Genomic DNA, 18,201 nt, shown 5'->3' with positions numbered 1-18,201 from the left:
ATGCCTTTATGTGAAAGACAGCTTCATTTAAAGGGGATACATTGAGACCTCTCTGCATACAGGAGGCAGGCGTATTATCCCAACCCGTTGAACTCATGGGGCATTTTGGTACCTAGGTGGAGATGTAGACTATAACCTAGGGCTATATTTAAGAGGGCGAACTGCTACTGTTTAGTCTTCAGCCTCTGTATTATCCAAAATTCCATGACATCCTTAACAAATATTTATTCATTTTTGCCCATCAAAGACACCATTGGCTTCAGCTGGGACTGTTATAGACACAGCTTAAGCAATTGTCCACATCTTGGCTGGACTAGTGCATAGTTCATCCTTGGAATCCCTTGAAACTAGGTTCAAATTTTTGCTCTGCTAGAAATGAATGATAGCTTCAGGTGAACAACTATCTCTCAACCATCACTGGTAGAAAGGAGATTAAAAAGTGCTTGCTTTTTAAAAATTATGCACTGCTCTTCGTCCAAAGCTCAGAGTGTCCTACAAGTGGTTCCCTGGCTATCTCCCATCCAGGTAGCTTCCAGGACCAGACCTGCTGAGCTTCAGCAGTAGAACTGCATCATAAGCTTTCAGATCACACTCTCAGCTTACAAAAACGCCACCAACTTCACCTGGTGTACTGAAGATGAATGAGATACGGCTTAAAAGCCAGCATTGGCTAGTGCATAGATTCTCTCTCTCTCTCTCTCTCTCTCTCTCTCTCTCTCTCTCTCTCTCTCTATATATATATATATATATATATATATATATATATATAATCAATATTTGGTATGTTATGAGCAGGGTAGCCATCTCCTGACTCAGATATTGCAGTGGTTGCTTCAACTGCTCCAAGTTAGACATCAACTCAAGTAGGCAACATGAGAGACATTACTCTGGGTCACTTTTCACCTCTTCCTCATAATAACGCAGTGTGTGATGCGTGACACTGTGAATTGCTTCTCTCCATTCCTGGCTCCCATCACCGAGTCTTGGATATACAGGGCTGGGCTGGGCAGTGTCCAAGAGCAACAATGTCATGTTCAATGCAAGGAACCTTGCAAGGAAGTAGCAGCAAAGTGATAGGGGGTGGTGGCAGCCCTGTGCCCCTTGTAATGCTATGGCTGCTGCCTGAGCTGTCTTTTTTTGGGCGTAAAGCTCTTTAATGAAAGCCCAGAATTATATTTTCCACATCCCATCAAAGAGAGCTAATAGTTAGGACTCATTGTCCCGATAGGCGAGGAATTCCCTCTGTGGATTTGTATGAGATACCCATCAGAGTTTTTAGAATATGACATTTCTCCAGCTAAAGGGAGGAGGCAGATGAACGTTGAAGACACAGAGCAGAGAGAGGGACATGAAAATGTCTAGCTAGAGTTGTCTGGAAGTGCCAGTGCAGTCTTGGGTGGGGGTGGGAGCTGCCCACATTGCTTCCTGGTACTAGGACTGCCTTCTTGCTCTCACTGAGTCTCTGCTTTATATACTTGAAAGTTCTTAACTCCCCAATGCTCCCACTGCTAGGGCAATTGTGGAGGCCATCTCTGTAACACGCAGAGTACAGATGTGAAACCTGTGGCCCTCCAGATGTTGCAGGACTCCAACTCACAGCATTCATTGCCAGCAGCCATGCTGGGTGGAGCATAGCTGCCAAGTTTTCGCTTTTCTCGCGAGGAAGCCTATTCAGCATAAGGGAAAATCCCTGTAAAAAAGGGATAACTTGGCAGCTATGGGGTGGAGCCAGTGGGAGCTGAGAGTCCAATTCCATCTAGAGAGAAGCAGGTCTCCCCTCCTTGCTACAGAGACAGACAGTGATTAGGAGCAAGGACTTGCATACATCTCAGTGCTCAGCCCTCCACTCAACTAATCCCCCTACATGCTCTAGTCTAAGGCAAAATCAGAGTCCTGCTTGCATCAGGAGCAAAAGACAAGTACAGTAACTAGACCATTGCACTGTTGGGGTGGAGGTACCCTTCCCAAATGCTGTTTTACTGAGCTGGAGTCGTTAAAGCAACCATTGCGGTCTCCAGGACAGGAGCTGGCAACCGTGGTCAGTAGGTGGGTGGGTCACGGAGAGAAATGATATCATAACCTAATTTGGAAAAAGTGCTATAGAACAATTAATGATCACAAAAACACCTTGCAGATTAAGGCTGCAATCCATAAACTGCACATTTACTGGGAAAGTAAGCCCCACTGAACTCAGCATTGCTTATTTCTGAGTAAACATGCATAGGATCTGGCTGTATAAGTGCTTTGCAGATTAACAAATGGGGAAAACTGTTTTCATTATCCTGTCATTCACTTAATAGGTGCAGGGCAGGAAGGTTCCTCACTTTCTGACTCTCTCAAGTTTAACAGTATGATGAACAAGGCATTTCAAGCCTAATTCCTCTCCTGAAACATGAATTCAGACAGCATCCCAAAATTCCCACTCTGCAGAAGACATCTTCTACATTTCCCCATTTTCTTTTCAACTGGCTCAATGTAAAGTACAGAGCAAGATACCGATGAAGAATTATTAAAGTAGTGTTTCTGGAATGATAAATAACATTTTGCCAGTTTTCTAAGAAACATTGTCCTTGGATTCATTTTTAAACAGTGCTTGCTTTCTAAGCGCTACAGAAACAATAAATATCATTACGATTATTTACCAAGCTGTGCAACTCCCTAAGGTGATGGCGTCTGCTAGTAAAGATCATCAATGGACAAGTGCAAGAGACAGGACGTACCTCGTATAAAAACCCTGAATTGTACAGCATCAAATCATAATCAGAAATAACAGAGAGAAACAACAAGCCCACAATATAAACCACGACCAAAAAAAAAAAGAACAGCCAAATAAAATCCCCAGTGTGTTTTCTTACAGCTTCAATGAGCCTGTGGGAGCTTTGCTGTAAGTCCTAGAAATCAACCAATTTCTAGAGCAAGTTTTGCTTTTAAAATTGCACACATTCGATTTTACCTGCAGATTGCATAAATGTGTTGTGTCACATAATCATATCAAAGTTATTTGCAAACATTATACAAACTGGAATGCTTAAATATGAGACACAGAGTACATACATTTATAAGAAAAATGAGAGCAATCATATAAAAATATAATTGGGGAGGGGGGTGCATTAAGTTAGCAGTGCTATCAAGGGCAGAGATAAGGAGGGGGCTGGGTTCCAACTCTGCAATTCTATGATCCTGTGAAAGTGAAAAGCCATGCTTTTCTTTGTTTCGTTTTCGTTTCTGGAGTTGCTCCCACAGCAAACAATTTTATCTCTGCATCCATTTGCTTCGAGTCTCGGTGGTATCCTACATCTGATCCGAGGCCTTTCAGAACAACTCCATTAGATTTTATGACATTTAATGAATTCGTAACCCACATTATGCACTACAGGGCCTTTAGGAATAATTACATTTGATCTTCATTACTTTGATGTCGCCTACTTACCAACCCCACACATTATTACCAAAAAAATAAATTATTTCTAAAGGCATGTTTTCGCTCATTTGGAATGTAAACTCTTTTTGGGGGACAGGGAAGGGCCACAGTTCCTCATATTCTGGATCGCACTGATAACCCCGTTGGCACTCAACAATAAACAAACAAACAAGAGACAATTCACTTTGCCTAGTTCCTATGTAGTGAAGGTGCTCGTTGCCTGCTGAACTGATGCTCCTTTGGAATTTGAAGATCCTTGGGACCTTTCCCCCCTCCCTTTTTTTCAGCCCTTTCTCATTCAGGTGTTCGCTTCTCTTCCCAACACTCTAATAAGTCCTCTTTATTTAGGATGCGCCGCCGTTTTATTTGAGCTTAAACTGGTAGCGTTCGATAAAGCTATACTTTTCTCCCCTTTGGGTAACTCTGGTGCCTCGTACTCCCAAGGGCAGATTTCCATACGCGACCTTAAAGGTTGCTGTGAGTTACTAGCTGCCGGCCTGGCAGAATCAGAGGGAAGCACATTCCCTGCTGGAGAGGAGGAGGAATTTTTTGTCTGGCCTCCCAGTTTATTGATATCTGTGGTTTGTGCTGTTGTCTTTTTGAGCAGTTCCTTGGGATCTCCAGCAGAAACGCTGGGGGCACATTGTTTATTAGCATTTTCGCCCTTTATCCCGGGAACATCCCGCTGAGCCTTCGAACTCGGCAGTTCTTCTTCTTGGGTCTCCCAAGGGCAGACTTCACATCTATCTGTGCTCTTTTGATTGGGAAGCTGATTCCCTTCCACAGTCTTGTGGGGCGTTTTGCCCTTGGCCTGGGAAGAGGGTTGCTTCTCTGATTCAGAGGAAGCAATGGAGACGTGCTTTTGAGCTTTAGAATCAGAAAGCCCAGACCCCGGGCTCTGGTCATAGATTTCCCAAGGGCAAACCTCTTCTATGTCAACTTTGCCCTTTGGCAGGGTCTTATCTGCTGCTGCTGCCTCAGGGTTTCCAGCTGCCTGACTGGACTTTTGTTGCTTCATTATCCCAGATTTATGGGGCTTCTTCGCCTCATCCGCATGGGCAGAGTTTTTCCGGTGTGAATCCTTATGCTCACTTTTATCGGCGCCCGAGTGCTTCTTGCTCCCCTCTTTGCCCTTCTGCTGAGACTTGTGGGACTTGCCGCCCTCTTCGCTTTGCATTTTCCCGGCCAGCCCCAGCGTTTTCTCCTTGGCACTGGCAATAACACTGAGCGATTTCTGCAACACTGACGTTCTGGGGTGAAGGGGTTTCTTATCTGCACTTAAATTGTGAGCGCTCACGGATTTGCAAACCAAAGGGACGTTTTCAGTGGACGTTGCTTCCGCTTTGTCTGCGGTCTTTTTCCCAGGGGCAGAATCCAGCAAGGAATTCTCGGTAGCTGTGATGACCTCCACGCTTTCTGTTGTTAAGCTGTTAGGCTCTCCGGCCGGTTCCCGGACGTGGTCGTAAGTGCTGTGAGACTTCTTCAACGAGAAGACTCGGTTCCTCAGGGATTCTTCCTTTGGTTTGATGTGTCCCCCAGAATCCGGTGGGTTCTTCTTTGTCGCAGGAGTATTCTTCGAAACCCCATGCTCCAGAAAGTCCTTTTCCTCCCGGGAGCACTGCCTGGTGACTGTCTCAGGGATCTCTGTAATTCTTCGCATGATTGAACGACCCAAGCCCTTTTTGGAGCACCTCTTCTTCTGGAGGTGTGGATTGTTGGTGATCATCTTTTTCCTCTTATAAATCTCCAGCTGGGCATACAGCTTCTTCAACTCATCCTGCAAAGCAGAGGACAATGCTTGTCAGGAATGCATATACTGAGTCAAAATAAACGTAGTGTAGCTTTTCTTAACCTGAGGGGCCTGGGGATCAGGCATCTGGGTCTTGGTTCCCTATCCCTGCAACAGAAGGAAAAACATGGACTGGTAGGGACCTAGGTGTACATTTCCCTGAGTTGAAACCTGATATAGTAGCTGAGGTTGCATGAAGATCCAATCAGATTGGGTCAAATTCAGCAAATTGCCTGCTGTTAGAGAGCATAAAAGGAGGACTGAATCCAGCCCTCTATTCTCAACTCCTCCTTCCTCAACAGATCAGCAGAATTGAATGAGCCGGGGGGGGGGATGTGCACAGAGCCCTTCCCCCACTTGCCCATAGAGTTCCAGCTGGTCTGAGCTACACAAAGGCAACCAAAGAGCATTACAAAATGGCCATCATTTCAGTTACATTTCACTGAGTTTAACATATGATGATACGAGACACCCAGGTGTGAATAACCCGAAGCCATTGGAAGAATTGGAAGAATCTATTCGGGTAAGAAACTAAGCTAAGAAACTGTTAAGAAAATAAGATTTGGAATATATATATATATATATATATATATATATATATATATATATATATATATTCCTTTTTATTTTTTCATGTTTTTTCTTTTTTTTCTATCTGTTGTTTTGTTGTTGAGTAAAGTGTTACATTGAAGAATTAGCTGGGGGATAAGCCAAACCTCAGAGATCCTCCGCCTCTGTCCTCTCAGTGGCAGGGGGGAGGTCAAACCCAGCTTAAAATGGACCCCTTTGTTTCCCAATGCCCATGGGTATCACTGGTGGCAGAAGTGGTCTTGTGGGTGGAGGGAAAATGAAGGGACAGAGTTTATTTTGTCTGTTTTGTATGTTTTGTTTCTAAAAAAAAATCAATAAAATTTATTTAAAAAAAGAAACTAAGTTGTCCTTGTACTGGATTCTTCACTCTTAACAGTCTGCAGTGACTCTCCAGCAATCAGAGAGGCTGCTTATGTCATACTGAATTTACCATGCCAAAGATTTTATTAGGACTGAGCAGGCCATCATTTTCATCATTTATTTATTTCATCTTATTACTGAGGATTTCACACCCGGCTTTAAAAAAAAAAAAGCAACCCACAAAAACCACCCACAGAGAGAAAAATTCACAAGGTTGGCATGTACCCTAATATCATCCGGGTCCAAGCTATGCTCGCTCCAAGCTGAATTGATGCTGCTGTTCAGGTAGGAACCAGATCTTCCCATGTCGAGTTCATCTTCATAAGCCTCAGCAGCTATGTCATCTCGCGGGTTATTGCTTGAACGGGAAAACTGAAAACATATGTGAGATGTCAAAATGAATGCCCTGGTCAATATAACAAAATCAAAGAACATGCACCTGCTCTTTAGTTGGTGCTTCCATTGTGGCTGTCCTGCAGGCCTCCCCCTAAATATTCACCTTTTTTTGCTGTTCTTTTAAAGTATGTGCATAGCCTTCATATGTGCAGAGAAACCTTATGCCCCGCTAGCTTCATATAGAACAGGGGATGGGAATCTGTGGTCCTCCAGCTGTTGCTGGACTCTAGTTTCTATTATCCCTGCTCATCATCCCCCCCAACATCATCCCCGAGCATCAGCTCTGCTGGCTGGGACTGATGGGGAGTTGGAGTCCACCAACATTTGGAGGACCACTGGTTCACCATCCCTGGTATGGAAAGATACTTACCAGGAGCAACTGCGTGATACTTTGCAGTTCTGGAGAGAAATATATCTTTAGAAGTCTGCCTAAATGTTTCTTCAAAACAGGAGATTTCTCAGGCTATTTCCTAATTCAACAAACAACAGTTGCCACCAAGTTATATTGATCTATCAGAGGGCTAAGATGCATGCTAGGTGGAAGATCTGTGATGAGCTGCCTTGAGGTATCCAAATTAGGCCAGGGCAGTGACACTGAGGGGGTGTCTCTCTCTTACACCCAGCCATGGAGCTCAGAGCAGCAATTTAGAGTGTGGAAACAGGAGAGAGGAAAGGTCGCCATTCCAATCTAATTTGGAACCCTCTGCAAAATCTAAAAAACAAACAAACCAACCCCAAACATTAAGAGATCCCATAAGAGATTTCCTGCATACTGTGCATTTGTCCCTGAGTTCTGACATGGGAAAGAGAGTAGAGAAAGAATACCTTCGGGATCAGAAGTAACCCAATGGTGACTGTCACAGTCAAGTGTGTGTGTGCAAAGAACAACATCAGCATCCAATCAGACTGAAGTCTTGAGGCAAGACTGAACCTGAAAATAGAATCCAGAGGGTTGGCAAATGCATCTTCCTCCACTTTCCTCCCCCCCCCCACATTAAATGCTAGATCCTTAATATTCCTGACGACTCTTATAGAGCAAAAACCTGAATATAACAATGCACTACGTGATTGAATTTGGCATTGCTGTCTGTCTCTCCCTCAGTACACATCCTCTGGTCCACAGGCTCCTTGTGTACACATCACAGCACCAATGCGCATGCAGGGTTCATGTGCACGAGCCCCATTGTATGTGGAAAGCCACCCCAACGTTCAATTTGCAATAAAGTGAAAACCTCTAGGTGGGAGGATTCTTGACAAAGCACCCTGTGGTGGAACCCCTCTGGCATTGATGGGGCTAACATTGGAGGACCATAGCACTACTAATACCCTCTTGCAGTGGGTGGAAGTGATCTACCCACTCATCTATCCATTGTTTATTTCCTTACACCATTATATCCTGCCTTATATTATGGGACCCACAGGGGTGTACATGCGGCTTCCAGATAGTCATCCATCCAGGGTGCTAGCCAGCTTCAGCAAAGTGGTGCTCTCATGTGCCTTCAGACCATGCACTGGAATCTAGAGTCACTTGTGGGGCATTGTGAGCAATTTAAAATGGTGGTGGCCTCCTACCTGCCTGCTACTGCTCTGTAAGCCAGAGCCTTGGAGATCTGTGACTGGAGCACCGTAGAGGGTGCAGAGCATCTGACATCGATGCCAGAGGGTGCTGGCCATTATGACACATGCCTTGGTCACATAGCCAGACCAAATTATTGCAAAGCATTCTTCAAGGGCACTTCCCTTGAAGAGTAAGCAGAATCTGTAGCTGGAGCAAAAGGCACCAGGCAAAATACTTAGCAGGCACTTATCTTTTGGATCATATCACACTAATCCTCTTTCAATTGCTCTGGCTTTCATTTTGTTTCTGAGCCCAGTTTATATTAACTTAAATGGCTTGGGACCAGGATTGCTGGAAGAACTGCTTCCTCCATCATCATCATCATCACCACCACCATCACCACCATCATTATTTAAATTTCTATACCACTCTTCACCTGAAGACCACGGGGTGGTTTACAATATACAAACACAAAAATACGTACCATAGTAACAAATGAAACCAATAGCCCTCTAAAGGTAAAGGTAAAGGGACCCCTGACCATTAGGTCCAGTCGTGATTGACTCTGGGGTTGTGGCGCTCACCTCGCGTTATTGGCCGAGGGAGCTGGCGTACAACTTCCAGGTCATGTGGCCAGCATGACAAAGCCGCTTCTGGTGAACCAGAGCAGCACACGGAAACGCCGTTTACCTTCCCGCTGTACTACTTGCACTTTGACATGCTTTCGAACTGCTAGGTTGGCAGGAGCTGGGACCGAGCAACGGGAGCTCACCCCGTCGCAGGGATTCGAACCGCCAACCTTCTGATCGGCAAGCCCTAGGCTCAGTGGTTTAACCCACAGCGCTACCCGCGTCGCTCTACACACGGTTTAAAAGGCCATAAAACCTGCCCATCAAATAGGAGCATCTGGGGAGGCCTTAATCTGTGTCCTGACACCAACAGAGGTATGGCTGGTGGGAATGTGGGCCAGTGCCTTCTCGGTGGTCCCCCGCCCCCCGTTATGGAACTCTTCCTGAGGAAGGTCAGCCTGAAGCAGGTAGGTAAGCTGCTTTTTGAAATTATTATTCTGCTAGGCTTTTGACAGATTTCCATTCTGCGTCTGTAGGGATTTTGTAAGACTGCATGACTAGGGAGCTACTTCCCTGGTTTCTTTTCAACGTTGATGCCTAGGCTTAGATTTCTATGCATGATTTCAAATGGGACTAGCAGCAAGAGGAGACTGGTCCATTAGGGCAAATGGGTCACTCCCCCGCCACCCTCAGTCTGCTCTCAGTCAATTGCCACCTGCTACCCGCCTGCCTTAATACTCACAACTAGCCCAGGGAGTACCGGTAGCTCTGACTGTTCTCTTCCTCCTCTTTAGTATCAGTTTTGCCTTTTCAGAATTCAGCAGGAGAATGAGGACAAAGCTATAAAAAGTTGGCTCTACCGGTACCTATCACAGGCTCTAGCTCCACCTACTGTTGGCCTCCCAGGATTCTGCCCTACCAATCCCAAAGGGGACAACTCTAGCTAGACATTTTCATGTCCCACTGCCTGCTGCCTGATAGTTTTCTTGGTTATTTTTAACCCTGGATTTTAAGTGTCATTTTAAAGCTTCTTGAATTAAGATTTATATTGTTGTACACAGCTTTTGGAAATAATAAATGCATAAAATGCTGTTGAGAGACCATTTCCTTTGATGCATACGGTATACTGAAAACCCTGCCTGCCTAATTAATAGATAGGAAGCTCATCTCTTCAGCCATCTAAGAGAATGTCTTTAAAGAATTCTGTGCTTTGCAGGAGGAACGCTTTCATTTGGGGGCTTTCTGATGTGCATCTTAGCCTGATGACCCATTTCAAATTGTCCCATGCTGGAAGTAAACAGTTAAGAACCAGGCTACAGCTCACTTGCCTAATTGCATGGAATATAGCAGAGATAATGAGCTCAATGTGAACCGCAACAGCCAAATAACGTGGCTCGTGAAACGCCGAGGGCACGGTCCGCACTGCATAGCAGAGATAAACGCCCCACAAGAGGAATAAAAATTCAGCTGCAAGAGAAGCAACATAGGAAATACATTAGTATTTATACATTTAAAAACTTGAAATTATCAGTTTGGATCTTGGTGTGAATATATATATATATATATATATATATATATATATATATATATATATACAAATTCAACAACTGGAATTTATGCGTGTGCCAGTATGCTTTCAGATAACAGAATGGTAGGTACACCACCTAATGACCCTGCAAGCCTGCATGTGTTAGCTCCCCCATTCATTCCAATGGAGGTGAAGGTGTCAAGAACTTAATGGAATCAATGTACACTACTGTATCTGTTTTGTAAATAAGGCCGGAAAAGTTACTCATCTCAAATGAGCTCAAGATATAATAATAATAATAATAATAATAATAATAATAATAATAATAATAATAATAATAATTTATTATTTATACCCCGCCCATCGGGCTGGGTTTCCCCAGCCACTCTGGGCGGCTTCCAACAGAAAAATAAAACACAATAATCTATTAAACATTAAAAGCCTCCCTGAACAGGGCCGCCTTCAGATGTCTTCTAAAAGGCTGGTAGTTGTTTTCCTCTTTGACATCTGTTGGGAGGGCGTTCTACAGGGCGGGCGCCACCACCGAGAAGGCCCTCTGCCTAGTTCCCTGCAACTTGGCTTCTCGCAATGAGGGAACCACCAGAAGGCCCTCGGTGCTGGACCTCAGTGTCTGGGCAGAGTGATGGAGGTGGAGACGCTCCTTCAGGTATACTGGACCGAGGCCATTTAGGGCTTTAAAGGTCAACACCAACACTTTGAATTGTGCTCGGAAACGTACTGGGAGCCAATGTAGATCTTTCAAGACCGGTGTTATGTGGTCTCGGATCTCTCCTCCACCCCATCCCAAATGTAATGGGGAGGTAGAAAAGGGTCCCTCTGCAATGTACATCTTGTAACCCATGGTGCCCAATTGAGTTGTTAACTATCAGGCTGATCTATTCATTTCATTTAATATTCATTCATATATTTTTACTTTTCTGCTTTAAAAGCAACAGCTAACAATTAATAACAATCACCAACGGAGAGGGAGAGAGAAGTTTAAAAAGAAAACGACACCAGTGAAATTAAAATGATTTATTAAATACATTTAAAACAAGACTGAAACCCTAACAAAATAGCTACTCATGGTAAAGACCCATTTATCACGCTGGGAAAGCCAGTCAGAACAAAAACGTCTCCAGTTATTTCCAGAAAGTGCAGATATTGGGTGCCTGCTGTATCTCGACCCAGAGGGCAGGGGCAGCCGCAAAAGCCCTGCTCTGAGTTATTACAGAGTGGGCTTCTAAGAGAAACTCCCCTGTAGACTGCAACTATCTACTGATAAGAAGCATACTTAGACTTCAGCCCAACAGGTGTATTCTGAGATGAGCTTTCATAGGCAATTTTATCACATTCATTTCATGGGTTAGTGAGGTTATTCTTCAGGGAGAAGGCAAAGGGTGTTTTTCTGTTGGCAGCTATTTTTCATTACAAATCTGTTAGCATAAAAGCGCAGTTTCCCTGGCATTGGTCATATCTTAGGTGAGCAAGCTGGTGACCTAAATATGTAGCATTTTGGAAGGAGTTGGGCTTGTTGGCAGCAAGCAGTCCTTGAAGTCTAAAAGCTCCAGGCTGGAAATCCCCAAAGAATCCTTTCAAGCTGTGATCCCAAATATACTTTGCAGTCTGATCCTTTGACTCACTGGTTCAGCAAATGGAAGTGTAGCACAAACATGGCCTGCCAGCACATCACCACAGCATGGGTCCCTGCACTGCTGACTGACCCCAGGCAACCCAAGATGTTGACCCAGAACAGCAATGCTTGCTGATGCCAACATTAGACGAAGGGGCACAAAATCATTACTTCACACACACACACAAACACAAACATAGCAGATAGAGAAGTGCAGGATGATTAATCTGGAAAAGACTGAGTTAATGCACCATCTTCAAGGTCTCTCCCCCCCCCCCAATCATGCAGTCAGCCTACCTATGCAGGATCTGACAGAACACGGAGATGTGTTAAAAGACAATCACAGCTGATAAGCAGATATTTTTGCAAACACTTCTTTATGTACTTTGGCCTGGGACAAAGTTAATTAGTGGCATCTGATCAGTGCTATTTTTATGGAAAAATAGGTGCCAGAACTCACCAAGAACTACTTCTCCCTTGAATGGCAATGGCGCAGACCTGAGAGGTGAGGTCTGGCTGGGGGAAAAAGCCCTGGATCTAATGGATCTTGCTGCAGCCAGAATTTTGCTGAGAAAAAATACTTGCATCTTCTCCTCCTGCTCACAGATCAGAAACTAGTCAGGCTAATCACAGATTTGTAGAGTTGGAAAGGGGCCACTGACATCCTCTAGTCCACCTCCATGCAATGCAGGAATCTTTCACTCAACATGAAATATAAGGAGCAAAAGATGTCTAAAGGCTAAAGGACACCAATCAATTTTCTTGTTTTTTGAAACAGGTGAATTGGGGCCATGCAAAGTGGAAAGTGAGCCCATGCTACAAATCTGTTCTGGACCCAGAGAAATAATACTTGGGAATTCAACCTACTTTTGATTTCCTGCATAACAAATTTTAGCTTGTCACACATGGAGTCTGTTGTCAAAAACTGTTACATGGCAGAACAGACAAGATACTGGCAGCATTTAAGTTTTAGCCTCATGAATAATCTCTCCAAAAGGTGAGGATTAGGATGTTGAGTTCAGCATTTTGTTTTCATCATTGTTCAAAATAAGAATCTGGTTTGATAGTGAATAAATGTTTGTCTGTCCTGAACCACAGGAGAGTTTGTGTGCTGTTTTAATCATGAGGTTACCCAAGACAATATATGTGGCAATTATTATGCCACTGATTTTGTTTTTCCACTTGTTCTTCTCTTTTTATTTCCTCCCTTTTTATTTCACCCTCTTTCTGCCTTTCTTCATGTCTCTCATAGCAGATGTCCAGGCCTCCTATGTGACGCCCACACCACACTTTGAGAACAACGACTTCAGGGCAATCTTGCAGTAAAAGCAGCCAAACAAAAAATATAACCATTTTTTAAAATTAAAAAACAGAGTCTACCCCTCATGTTCTCTCTTCTTTATATGCAAATCATACTGGAGAAAATACCAGTATCTCCTCTTGAGGTCTAGGAGGTAGGGCTTCTACTAGCATGAGGAAAAAAGAAAACTTCTGTTGTAAACATGCACCTATTCAAGAATCCTTGGGCAAATTAAGCTGTCTGTCTGTCTGTCTGTCTTGCCTTTGATTTGTCCTTCATCAGTTAGAATTTGGGGCATTATACAACAATATAGTTAAAACAACAAATTCAATAAACCTATTAAAAACCCTAATCAATACTATAACGATAACCTTTCTGAATATGCACAGGCTCATGTCTATTTCCTTGCTTTACTCCTTCCTTTGTGCCACTAGCTCTAACTTTAACATAACTATTTTACATAAATTACAACAATTAGTTGATGCAGCCTGAGGTTGCAAGACAAAACATCTGCAGGAGTTTGGCTTAACAGCACTTTCTCCTTCATATCTCTCTCCGAAACCCATTTCTTCAGTAAAATTGAGCTGCAGAATTATCACTTTCATGCAACCTATAAATGTTTTCCTCCTTAAAAGCCAACCCGCAAAAAAAACTTGTTCGTCTTAACATGTGTTCTTTCGCAATCCACTGTCCAGTCTTCAGGAAGTGACAATGTTACATGTAAACTGGCAGGGGTTCACATGTAAGGTTCAACAACTGTTTAGTGTTGCATGCTTGAATTGCAGGCTCATGTGCTTCTCCTATGCCCTCTCCTCCTCTAGCGCAGCCACAAGCAAGAAATTGGAAACTTCTTGTTTCTTGTTATATCCAAACCTGAAATCTGTTTTGCTTCTTACACCCCCCCACCCCCGGTTCTGCTTTATATCTGTTCTGTGTCTACCACTATTCCAATCTGCCACCGTTCAACCTCTGTATTGGCTGTGTTCAAATGTAATGCTAAACCATAGAAAGAACTCACTCTGAAACTCGCCTACAGGTGCTACCTAACACCAAGAAAACTAGTGCTAATACGCCCAGGAACCTCACCAAAATGCTGGAGAGGGTGCACCTCAACAGGCACATATTTCCACATATGTAAAATAACCAAGCAAACATTAGAAATAACCCCAGAATTGGCCTTGCTAAACATCTTCCAAGACAATAATGCCCACCTACATCACAAAGAACTCATAATCCACTTACTCTCAGCAACCAGAAACACCATAACCAGACACCGGAGAGACCTGTCAGGAGTAAGCATGGACCAATGGTACCAAATAGTATGGGAAACAGCCTTACTAAAAAAATTAACCAATAACCTGAAACTGACATAGGGACAAATAGAAGAAGATGGCTTCACCCCGGTATGGCTCCCCTTTATCACATATCACAGCCCAACAAGACAATGACAAAAATCCACGAACAGCATACAATATGGCTAACCTGATCCAAAACACACAAACACCCCACTCACACACAAAACAAAGACCACCACAGCCAGCCACAAATGAACAACCATACCCTACGCCAGGGGTGGCCAACTCCCAAGAGACTGTGATCTACTCACAGTTAAAAACTGGCAGTGATCTACCCCCTTTTTTGGGTTCGGGTGAAAGTTGTTGAGTTTTTTCAGGGAGGAGGTAAAATGTTGAGCTTTTTTTTAGGGGAGTCACAGTTGTTCAGCTTCTTTGGGGGGAGCCAATGATCTAGCAGTGATCTACCGCAGACGTCCAGTGATCTACCGGTAGATCACGATCTACCTGTTGGACATGCCTGCCCTACGCCAATCCCAACATCTCTCACCACTAAAGGAACCATAGCTGTCCACTTTTGGTGTATCTAACAATCCAGGATAGCAGCGAGAAACAGCGCTGGAATAAGGGAATTTCCAGCAAAAAAAGGGAAAGTTGACAGCTGTGGCTTGGAATAAGGGAGTTTCCCGCAAGAAAAGGAGGGTTGACAGCTATGAAAGGAACACAAGCAAACAGCAGAGAACCTACACAAGCGACGCTGACAAAAAAACCCCACATATATTAAGCAAAATAGAAACATCGCCACAACACCCCACCCACCCTTCCCCATCTACCCTTTTTCTCCCTTTCTTCCCAATGTCTCAACAAATGAAACTGATTTGCAAAATGTTACAAGAGACATTGCACATATTTCTGTAAACCAAGAAAATCTTTAAGAAAACCATAGTTCGATATGATATATGCAAACAACACTCATGTGGCTTCTTCCATGTCCTCTCCTCCTCTCGAGCGGCTGACTGGAGGATATTTGGAACTTCTGAGTTCCTTGTTATGTCATTACTGAGACAACTGTAGCTGATTATCTTGCTTGTTACACCAAACCATAGGTAACGCTATCCACAATTCCCAGCTCAAACATAACAAGTAACCACAGCTGGTTGAAAACAGAGGTAAAAGATCCTTGTGCCTGTACTGGAGGAGACTGGAGTCTGTTTAACCTTCATTGTCACTATGCTGTAGAATCTCCACAAATGTGCCAGTCAGCAAATGTTGCAAAACCACACTCTGAGACTGAACTGTGTTTCAGCATATTTGTAAAATTCTGACCCCACAACAGTAAATCTATGCCAAATATCACAAAGCTTTTGAGATAGCCCTTAGTGCCATGATCCCATGCTCTGTGCCAGGGGTGGCCAACTCCCAAGAGACTGTGATCTACTCACAGAGTTAAAGACTGGCAGTGATCTAGCCCCTGTTTTGGGGTTCAGTTCAAATTGTTGAACTTCTTTTAGGGAGGAGGGAAGGCCCATGGGGGGTGAAGGGCCAAAATGTTAAGCTTTTTCTAGGGGAGCCAGAGTTGTTCAGCTTCTTTGGGGGGAGCCACTGATCTGCCACAGACGTCCAGTGATCTACCAGTAGATCATGATCTACCTGTTGGATGGTCTGCTCTATGCTTATACAGTGGAACTCAGATAAGGTTTATAACAGTTTATAGTTCAAAGGTAGAGATGTTTTAGCTGCAGGAAACCAATTAGCATTACATCTTGAATCCTACAAAAATGGAATTCTTTCGCAATGCAAGGAAGATTATGAGAATACATCTCCCAGCTATGCCTAACATTAAAATTATTTAATTAGCAATAACAAATATATCATTCTGCTTGGAAAACAATTTATTACCCAAAGCACCAATTACACAGTTTAAATGTATCATGCAGAATTGTGCTGGAGGGTTGGGGGAGAATCAGGTTCATATAATTAACTCTAGACTAATGCCACAATTGGCAAAGAGAAATCTGCAGATGTTACCAAAATTTACTGCACTTTTAAATGTGGGAGCTGCAAGCTGCAATTCTCACAATAAGAACATGGGCATTTAAAGATAACAGTTACCCTGATGAAACTAAAAAGCAGTGTGTTTAAAGATCAATGGGGAAGAATCTTTTACATGCTAATGCCACAATATTTACAAACACTCCTTCCAAATACATTTTGGCACAAACTCAAAAGAGCTTGTGTTTGCCCAGTGGAACATTTGACTTTTCCTTCCACCTTTGAACAACTGGCCGCTGTGCCAAAATTTCAAATAGCTTCTGAAACAACCATTGCTTGCAAAAGCAGTTTTCCATGAAGTATGTGACTCAGCGGGAATTTAAAAACAAAACAAAACGAATTAGGCAACTGGAAGTTCCACAAGTTTATGGATCCCAACTAATATGTCCCAAATATTCAAAAAAAAATTCCTTCCAGTAGCACCTTAGAGACCAACTAAGTTTGTCATTGGTATGAGCTTTCGTGTGCATGCACACTACTTCAGAAGTATTTGAAGAAGTGTGCATGCACACAAAAGCTCATACCAATGAAAAACTTAGCTGGTCTCTAAGGTGCTACTGGAAGGAATTTTTTTATTTCCTCCCCGACTATGTCAGACCAACACGGCTACCTACCTGTAACTCCAAATATTCCAGTTGCCTATGCTGCCACTTTTTAAAAGATGAAGTCATTGTTCTCCCAAAGCTACTCTACCCTGACCAATGTATCTAAAAACAGGATACGGGCAGATCTGACACGGGATACAGTTTCTATGGCAATATACGCTTCTGGCTGCCAGAAAATTGTGTGTGGAACCTTTGGCCCTCCAGATGATGCTGAACTATAAGTCCCATCATCCCTGGACACTGTCCATGCTTGCCAGGACTGGTTTATTCTGTGACAGCTGGAGAGACAAAGGTTCTATACACCTGGAGCAGGGATAGGGTAGAAATTTGGTTTTCTTTGTATTTTAATATGAACCTACATAATTTTCACTTTCCCGAACAATAAGCAAAAGGAAATGCTGCTATTGTTTGGAATGTGCACTTTCCCAAACATTGAGCAGTTACTGTTCTCCCACCTAATTTCATGTACAGAAATGTGCACATTAGGGTAAAGTGTGGATAAAAATGCACATATTAGCGAAAAGAACATTACGATTAGGGGGGGAAACACTTTGCAAAAATGTGTGAATCTGGGGAAATTGCACACACAAAAATGTGTCTATATTAGGATAGTTTTTCACTAAAGACTTAAAAGGGGGAAGCAAACTGATGCAGAGAAGAGAATTGAATTTAAGATTGGAACAATGAAAATGAAATTGAGAGATTTCTCCATCCCTACCCCCGAAAACAATGAATTTGGTTGTGTGTGAAGTAGTCTATGCAGGGAGCACATGGAAATGCAAGTCCTTGAAAGAGTGTGCCCCTCCCTATACAGGTTGACTGGACCCTTGGATGAGCTGAGGAGGGCCCTGCTTGCTGTTCTGCTGATGGATGTTGCCCATTGTGTGGTGAAATGGGGTCATGACGTGGTACCCAGATTGTGGAATCCCCCCCCCCCCAAGGCATGGATAGATGGTCCCTACATTACTGGGCTTCAAGTGCCAGGTAAAAACTCACCTGTTAACTCAGACATTTGGATGCATCTGATTGTTCAAGGTCTTTGTGCAAGTACTGATTGATGCAAACTTATAAGTGCGCGGCAGTTTTCCTTCTAATATTTTGCCAGCT

At 43.4% G+C, this 18,201-nt stretch overlaps 1 protein-coding gene across 1 annotated transcript in view; it reads right to left on the bottom strand.

The window, feature by feature from the left end:
* Positions 1-693: 693 nt before the first annotated feature.
* GPR158 (G protein-coupled receptor 158) overlaps positions 694-18,201 on the bottom strand; it is a 122,035-nt gene continuing 104,527 nt past the window's right edge. The window contains exons 8-11 of the mRNA XM_035129637.3: positions 10,013-10,151; positions 7,383-7,488; positions 6,387-6,533; positions 694-5,198 (exon numbers count right to left, since the gene is read on the bottom strand). Coding sequence (XP_034985528.3) covers positions 3,762-5,198; positions 6,387-6,533; positions 7,383-7,488; positions 10,013-10,151 — 1,829 coding nt within the window. The 3' untranslated portion in view covers positions 694-3,761. The remainder of the gene's footprint in view (positions 5,199-6,386; positions 6,534-7,382; positions 7,489-10,012; positions 10,152-18,201) is intronic.

The sequence above is a fragment of the Zootoca vivipara genome, chromosome 11 (genome assembly GCF_965207765.1).
Source record: "Zootoca vivipara chromosome 11, rZooViv2.hap1.1, whole genome shotgun sequence".
NCBI classification, from domain to species: Eukaryota; Metazoa; Chordata; class Lepidosauria; order Squamata; family Lacertidae; genus Zootoca; species Zootoca vivipara.
The sequence above is the reverse complement of the archived record's forward strand: the minus strand, read 5'-3'. Positions and strand labels throughout refer to the sequence as shown.